The sequence below is a fragment of the Lipophrys pholis genome (assembly GCF_963383615.2).
Source record: "Lipophrys pholis genome assembly, chromosome: 20".
Taxonomy (NCBI): Eukaryota; Metazoa; Chordata; class Actinopteri; order Blenniiformes; family Blenniidae; genus Lipophrys; species Lipophrys pholis.
Window position 1 is genome coordinate 1,049,683 of NC_137648.1, and position 7,749 is coordinate 1,057,431.

Here is a 7,749-nt window from a genome sequence, read left to right on the forward strand (position 1 = left end):
AAGAAGAAGAAGAAGAAGAAGAAGAAGAAGAAGAAGAAGAAGAAGAAGAAGAAGAGCAGCAGCCTTCAGTGCCGGTTTCAAACTGTCAGTCACCGCCTGGAGAACAGAAAAGCAAATTGTACTCACCCTCCCAGGATCTCTTTGCCATCTGTGGACGCAGCCAGCGAGAACACACAGAACCTCCTCTCATCTGGACTACACACACACACACACACCACACACACACACAACACACACACACACAGGAGTGACAATGCAGTGACAGCATGGCAAAGAGAAAGCAGCTTTACGAAGATGACGGCCTCTTTGGGACGAGAGCTCAGGGTGTAAATGAGGCACTTTGCCGGGATTAATGATCTCTGGGTGTAGCAAAGGGGAAGGTGGGGAGCGGGAGGATGGATGTCGGGGTGACGGGGGCCGACAGCATCATTTATCCAGGTGGTGATGGAGGGATGTGACGGATGAGCTGCTCTGTAATGTAAGAAGGGAAACACTCACTTGAGGTCCAGGGCGGTGTGGTTTTCACCGTCTCCGTCTATACTGCACAGATGAACTGCAGAGACACAAAGAGAAGGTATGGATGAAGCCACGTGCGGCGGGGGCGTCACACACATTCTACGTCAGCCTGGTTTCATCTCGGTGGGACGGACCGGTACACTAGTGCCGTAGAAACCTTTAAATTTAAACTTTAATGTTTGTGTTGTGACGCACAGTATATGTGATGAAAATGTCGCTATTTAATTTTTTTTTACAATTATTACACTATTTGCTTTACTACATTTTAAAAAGAAAAGAAATGAAAGTTTCTTCTGTATTGTCATTTTGGCACTAAATAGAGAAGTAACAATAAACTGAAAAAATAAATTGTGATATTTAATACTATAAGACATGTATATGTTTTTAAGGGAATGCATTGTTTTTTTAACCCCTATTAGAAAATATGTATGTTTACATAGAATCATTTGGAGGAACCGTAGGTATTATAGTATGTATACTACTTATACTATGTACTGTTCCATACTATAATACATAATATAATTTAACTGCTCAGTTTTTTACAAACTCGACAAAACATCAATGAGTTCAGAAGCTCAGCAGCTCATTTCCTGTTTTTTTTGCATTTTAGGTTATAAAAATCACATTTTTTCAGACACGTGATTTTTCATTGAATTAAACATGTAATGATTGTTATTGTGTGAGATCTTCTCATGCCAAAGCAGCGAGTGTCTGTAGAGCGAATGTACTGCGTCCGTAAAACACAGGACTACAAGCAGAGAGAGCACGAAAAGCCTGTGAGGAGTGTTTCTGTGTCGCGCTGCTGCGTTGCAGGTCCCCAGTCTTACTGTAGTCAGACCAGCTGGAGTAGAGCACGTGCTGCGTGTCCGGCGTGAAGCAGACGTCCAGCACGCTCCAGCCGACGTCTCGGGCCTTCACGGTGCGCCGCAGGTGGAAGCGGCCCCGGGTGGTGTCGTACAAACGGATGTTCTGATCTGCAGCACGGGGAACAGAAACAACAACATTCATATGGAAACTTCCCGCGGAGACTTGAACTGAGCTCATGCAGTATCGTCTCGTGGTGACACGTCGGAGACGTTTCTGTTTGCAACCTCCTCGTGGAAAATACAACTTTTTGAAAATGCTTGTGTTCCGTCTCCATGGAAACGGGGTAAACACACCACAATACTCAGGACTCTGTGCTGATTGTGTTTTCCGGCGCTGCAGGAGTGGACGAGGTGTTTGGGTGCAGTGTTCTGCATCAGGACTCATTATCGGCTCTGATTCCCCCCCCCCCCAGGTCTCATGTTGGGTTTGGTGTGATTTACCTTGGCAGGCGGAGAGGAACATGTTGCCGTCCTCGCTGTACACTCCACAGAAGGCCTTCTGCTGGTACGTATCCTTGTGGGACACGTAGTTTGGCAGGAAGCTGCAGAACACCACACGGGTCAACACCTCCACGTACGCTCTGGGCATCGGAGGCACAGAAGCAGCGGTAAAGGACACTCACTGTGTGCGGATGCGACTGCACTCTCCGTGGGAGAAGCTGGAGCCGCGACACCGGCCTTGTTCTCTCTGCACGGAATGAGACAAGCCCCCACATTACTGCCAGTCCAAGCCAAAACTATCCACTGTTCTCTTATTACTGGTACAATCTGTGTTTTTGGTGTGGTCGGACCTCGGTCAGCATGTGGGTGAAGCTGTGACGGGCCTTCACGCTGGAGGAGGAGGCGGTGGCCAGCAGGATCTGAGTCCGGATCTCGCTGCGGTCCACTTCGTGTGTGTCGGGCTGGGTGTCCACTGCACAAACATTGTTTAAAGGTTGTTTTTTTATTAAAACCCCAGAGTGTCACGGTAAATACAACTTGTTGTGTTTGTTTAACTGACGTCCTACAATCAAATCACTGCAATACAGTTATTATTTCTCCATTACTTTAATCCAACCTGTGAAACTTACTGGTACTTTCGAGTAATTAAGTCGTTTTTAATTCAGTTCAACTTTATTTATACAGCACCAAATACAACGCAGTCATTTCTAGGATGCTTTTAACTGAGAAAAAACCCAACAAATCAAATCTGGTCATAAAGTCATAAAAAGTGCACAATTATCACAATTTGTATTTAAAAGGTGGTTGAACATTCTGAGTTTAAGTCGAGCGCCTGAAAACTTTTTGAGCAAAAGAGCCTTTTGTGCCGCGGTCGACCAAATAAAATTAATCTGAAACCGCAAAACACGTAGAACCTTTAAAATTAAGTAACACGGCTCATAATGTGGAGATAGAAGTTTCATAACTACAATTGAAAACATGTTTTACTGTATTTTTAACCGTTTTATGCATGTTTTAGTTATTTTAGTGGATTTAATCTTGTGTTTGCTATTTGCTTGTTGAGTTTTGCTCTTTTAACAGTTCTGAGGAATTCCAACTATTTTATTTGGGCGGTTAAAAGCATTTAGGCTCTTTCTACTTTTAAATTTTTTTCATGGTTTTAGGGCGTTTTAGCTGCTTTTAGACACTCAAAGTGTTTTAAGAATTTTTTTGTATATATATACTTTTACAAAACCAATGAAGTACTACAAAACAATTACTACAATCTCAACATGAAGCCAATTTTAATGAAACTTTCTGTTGCAAAATACAGTGAAATGTCCAAAAAACTTCTCCTGCAGCTGTTGCATTCTGGGTGTTTTTACAAAGTCATGTCTGCGACTCTTAAGAAACAGGCTTTTTTTATTTTTTTAATTTATGTTTTCTTTGAAATATTTACAATTAGGTTGGTGGTTTTGGCCCACCAGCCTGATGTTTCATTCTATATCTAACTGGGTGTCTCCTCTGTGTGTGTGTGTGTGTGTGTGTGTGTGTGTGTGTGTGTGTGTGTGTGTGTGTGTGTTTCACCTGGTGGGTTGTAGCGGTCTCCCAGCCGTCCCTCCCAGGCTCCGTCGCTGTCTTCATCGGAGTCGGAGTAGGACTGGACCAGCTGCAGGCCGGTGGCGCCGCTGCCGTGGACCAGCCGGACCTGGCCCCTGCACACACACACGCACACGCACACACCCACACACACACAACACACGGCTCAGTCAGTCGGAGCCACGCCGTTAAAGGAAAACTGATTTTTTTTTTTTTTTTAAATCTATTCAGCTACATGCTGCATTTCAAGCGGAAACCACAATAAAGGGATTTTTACAAACTTCCCAGGCTTTTTGACGCAGAAAAAACCCAGACAAAACAGAGTCCAGTAGTTAATTTTTAGTCACGCTGCTGTAGGTTCAAGCTGCTGGGGAAACATCGTACTACTTACTATAACGCATTGAAGGGTAAAGTATAACTCTGCTCAGGATCGGGGGGTTGAACCGAGTGTCGCAGTCTGTAGTGATACTGAATTGTGATTAATTTCTCACACTCACAATAAGAAGCACACATTTTTCCTCATCGTTTGGCGAGTACACCTTTTTCAGTAGATATTAGTTTTGCATTGATTCATCAAGAACATGAGTACTCAAGTTATATTATCTATGTCAGCTCGGGTCTCAGTGTGGTGTTTGGATGAAATACGATTCTTTTTCTAAAAATCAATGTTTTCTTTGAATTTTTGGTGGTTTGGCCGGATTGGAGCCTGTTGTGGGCCGGTTTTGGCCCACGGGCCTCATGTTTGACACCCGTTTCAACCCTTGATGAACCTGTTGACTGATGAAGAGCTACAGTGACGCGTCACCTCCTCAGTAGATACGCCAGCACTTCAGCTAAGTCGACGTCCTCTGAAGCGGACTGTCTGTCTCCCTGCTGCCTGTCGGCCGTCCTGCGGCTCCGGCGGCTGCTGCTGCTGCTGCCGCTGCCGCTGCTGCTGTTCTGGTTGGGTTCTGCTTCTTCAGGCTGCTCAGCTGGGTTGCCACTGGAAGATCCCCGACCTCCAGACATCCCAGAACTGGACTGAGAGCCCATAGACTGACGAGGGCCTTGGCGGGAGGGGAGAGGGGCGGAGGAGACAGTTGAGACATAACAGATTTTACATTTGGACACACTTGGGTAATAGTCCCTGCTAACTTTTTAGAGCACGGTGTGAAAGTTTACTTGGGAAGATTTCAAATGTGGCGTGTCAATAGTTTATTTATTTAGTTTTATCACTGGAGGCAAAATGCAAGAAGAAATGAGCAGGAGCCAGATCAGTGATGAGAGAGCCGGTCAGACACTCGTCGTGGTATTAAATAACAGATGACACAAGTTTTAGCATCATAAATCTGTTCTGTTGTTTCCATTCTTTATCACTATAGATATAAATATTCTTTTTCACATAAGACTCGTGATTATTGGATATTGGAGAAGGAGCAGAAGGAGATAAGTTTGACTTCTTATTTCCCCTTCTCAGACGCGTTAAACTAGATGAGGTGAGTTCAACCTGCGGCTCTGGAGCCTCACGTGGGTCTTTAGTCGAGGCTCCCTGAAGGCTTCATTAAATGATACCTAAATAAACACGTGGTCTCATTTTGAGCTCATTCACACACCACAGTCATTTTCTAAATGATTTATCTGTTGGAAGAAAAAAGGCACAATTAAAACAAATTGGGAGAAAAAAAATGCGAAAATGAGGAGAATTTCTAAAAGTGAAAAAGGTTTAAAAATGAAAAGAAAAACAAACCTGGCAAACGTGCTTAGAAAAGAGATAAAGGGATTAAAATCTCTAAAATGTCCTTCCTTCTTGTGACATAAGAATCTATACTTCTTCCCTCTAAATAGTGTTTGAGTTAATTTAATATTTTCTGTACTTACATTAGTATCTGTTAAGCCTTGTTAATGTTTGTATTTAATGTTTCAACCTGTTTTATTGAATATTCAACTATATTTGTATCTCTATTCTGTGTGGAGCAAAGCGTAAAAAAACTTCCCTCGGGGATTAATAAAGTATTTCTATTTAATTTTATTCTAACAATGTAAAATTTGTCTGAAAAACGCTGGGAAAAAAGGCTGAATCGTGAATATAATGAAAACGTTTACCATCCTTAACTGTAACGTCACAAATAAAACGTAAGATCCAGTTTTGTATAGGTTTCAAAACTACTGTATAGATGAAACTTTAGAAGCTGTGTTGCATGTTTTTATGGGACATCCAGGTAAACTCGATTTGGTTGGAAAATCACAAAAATGGCTTTTTTGGTGATAAAGGTTGCAGACCCCTGAACTAGATAAATGTGTATTTCTATGGGTATGTAGAAGTGTGTGTAAACTGGGGATAGATGTGTTTATTTTACGTATGTTATTAAAATATATATATATATAAATGTATAACTAGCAGGGTGTCCTGTACGTGTGCTTCTCCTGCATAAGTTGTATGATAATAAACCAGGTTATAGTCTTTGGTCAGTATTGAATAAGCTTGTGCATTTCCTGTCCTCTTGCACTGCATGTTTGCGAGTCATTAAAAGAAGGTTAATGTGAAAAAAAGCGTGCTAAAATTAAAAAAAACTGCAAATAATAAGAAACATAATCACACACCTGGAAACACATTGTGATGCAGACACACAGTTATTAAACAATTTTAAAGGGGAAATGAAACACTCCTCCAGAGGCTGCACCTTGAACTCACTCCTGAAGCTCGTGGCCTGTAACTTTAACACAAACTGTGTTTTTAAAAAACAGTTAATTTGATCAGAAACATCATTCAGAACGACTTTCTCGTCTGCTAGCCCGCGATGCTAACCGCCTTATCGATAACATTTATCTACCGTTTGGCGGTCCAGAAGTCCGTCCTGACAGCCCCTCGGTCCGGTTCGGTGTGGTCTGGGAGTGGGTAGGGGGACTTTCTGCGGGTTCCGGAGCGGGTTTATGCTTTGTTTCCCCCAAACAAACGTGTCAGGTTGAAGCGCTGTGTGCTCAGTGTGCTAGCAGGGCCAGTCCGCGGATCGCCATGTTGTTTACAATACCCTGCGCGTGCCCCTCCTGCCCTCTCCGCCGTCACATGACTCTGACGTCACCGCCGACCACGCTTTTTTTTTTTTTTTTTTTAAAAACAACGTCGTTTTTCACCTTTAAAAGGTGTTTCTACAAATATATCAAGGGGTTACGTGAAGAAAGTCAACTCTCAAAATCGTATTTTGAGGAGACTCATACCGCTGACACGTAAAAGTGACGTATGCGGAAAGAACAGGTGCGCACAGGTAGGCCAGGTGGGACGTTTCCCGGAAAAAACATGGTCAAGAATGAGGTTTCTCTGAAAAAAGCGGAACGTTTTCCCAATAATAACGGCAAATATCTTGAGATATTTTAATCTTTAATTAATTGGAAGTGTTTACACCGAAGAATTGAAACGTGTGTGTGTGTGTGTGTGTGTGTGTCTGTGTATGTGTGTGTGTGTGTGCGCGCGCGTGCGTGTAAGCGTGTGCGCTTGTGTGTCTTCATATTAGTGTCAATAGATTCTTTTGGATGTTTTTATATTTTGTTTTATGGTTTTGACTGACGTAAACAAATTAATGACAAAATCAAAAGTGAACAAATAGCTTACCTTGAATATTTAGTTTTAAAATTAAATACAATATATAGATAAAACAAATCCATACAATTGCTGTATCTACATTTAGCCCCAAATCTCCAATACTATATAGGAGTTAATTCATCTCCACATATCACATACCTTTTTGATTGTGATTGATCTTTGTTCTTATATGTATGTATGTGTGGGTGTGTGTGTGTATGTGTGTGTGTGTGTGTGTGTGTGCGTGTGTGTCTGTATTTTTTGTTAATTCTGTGCAAAATCTGTTTTATTTGTAAAATAAAAAGTTTCCCTACTTGATCATTACATATTTTAAAATGGACTGCTGAGAAATTACCCAAATAACGTACACTAAACAGCATTAGATTTGATACAAAAGCTGTATTCAGTCAAGGGATGAAAACATTTAACATCTTAAAGTACCTGGAGAAAACCAGCCCAGATTATCTGCCCAGATTAACTTTGTATTGTCATTACAAATTGAAGCTGCACATTTAAACCTGGAATTGTAAAAGAAAGCAGTTTCACAAAAACATGTAATATAATGCCTTGCCGCTTTTAATACGTGTATTAATATCATTATTTTAACTATTGTCATAGATAAGGGTGTCAAACATCAGGCCTGTGGGCCAAAACCGGCCTGCGGCAGACTAATCCGGACAAAACACCCAGAAAATTGTGACATTTTCAAAGAAAACATTGATTTTTTTTATCAAATTTCTAAAAGGTGGCGGAGACAACGCAGCAGTGAGACCCGAGCTGAGATATTGGTGA

General features: G+C 41.7%; 1 protein-coding gene across 1 annotated transcript in view; it reads right to left on the reverse strand.

Moving 5' to 3' along the window:
- Window positions 1–6,442, reverse strand: part of dcaf11 (ddb1 and cul4 associated factor 11) — a 12,555-nt gene extending 6,113 nt beyond the window's left edge. The window contains exons 1-9 of the mRNA XM_080489630.1: window positions 6,212–6,442; window positions 4,207–4,447; window positions 3,390–3,517; window positions 2,174–2,295; window positions 2,006–2,070; window positions 1,824–1,924; window positions 1,344–1,490; window positions 499–553; window positions 127–195 (exon numbers count right to left, since the gene is read on the reverse strand). Of these exons, the coding sequence (XP_080345756.1) occupies window positions 127–195; window positions 499–553; window positions 1,344–1,490; window positions 1,824–1,924; window positions 2,006–2,070; window positions 2,174–2,295; window positions 3,390–3,517; window positions 4,207–4,433 (914 nt within the window). The 5' untranslated portion in view covers window positions 4,434–4,447; window positions 6,212–6,442. The remainder of the gene's footprint in view (window positions 1–126; window positions 196–498; window positions 554–1,343; window positions 1,491–1,823; window positions 1,925–2,005; window positions 2,071–2,173; window positions 2,296–3,389; window positions 3,518–4,206; window positions 4,448–6,211) is intronic.
- Window positions 6,443–7,749: the final 1,307 nt, after the last annotated feature.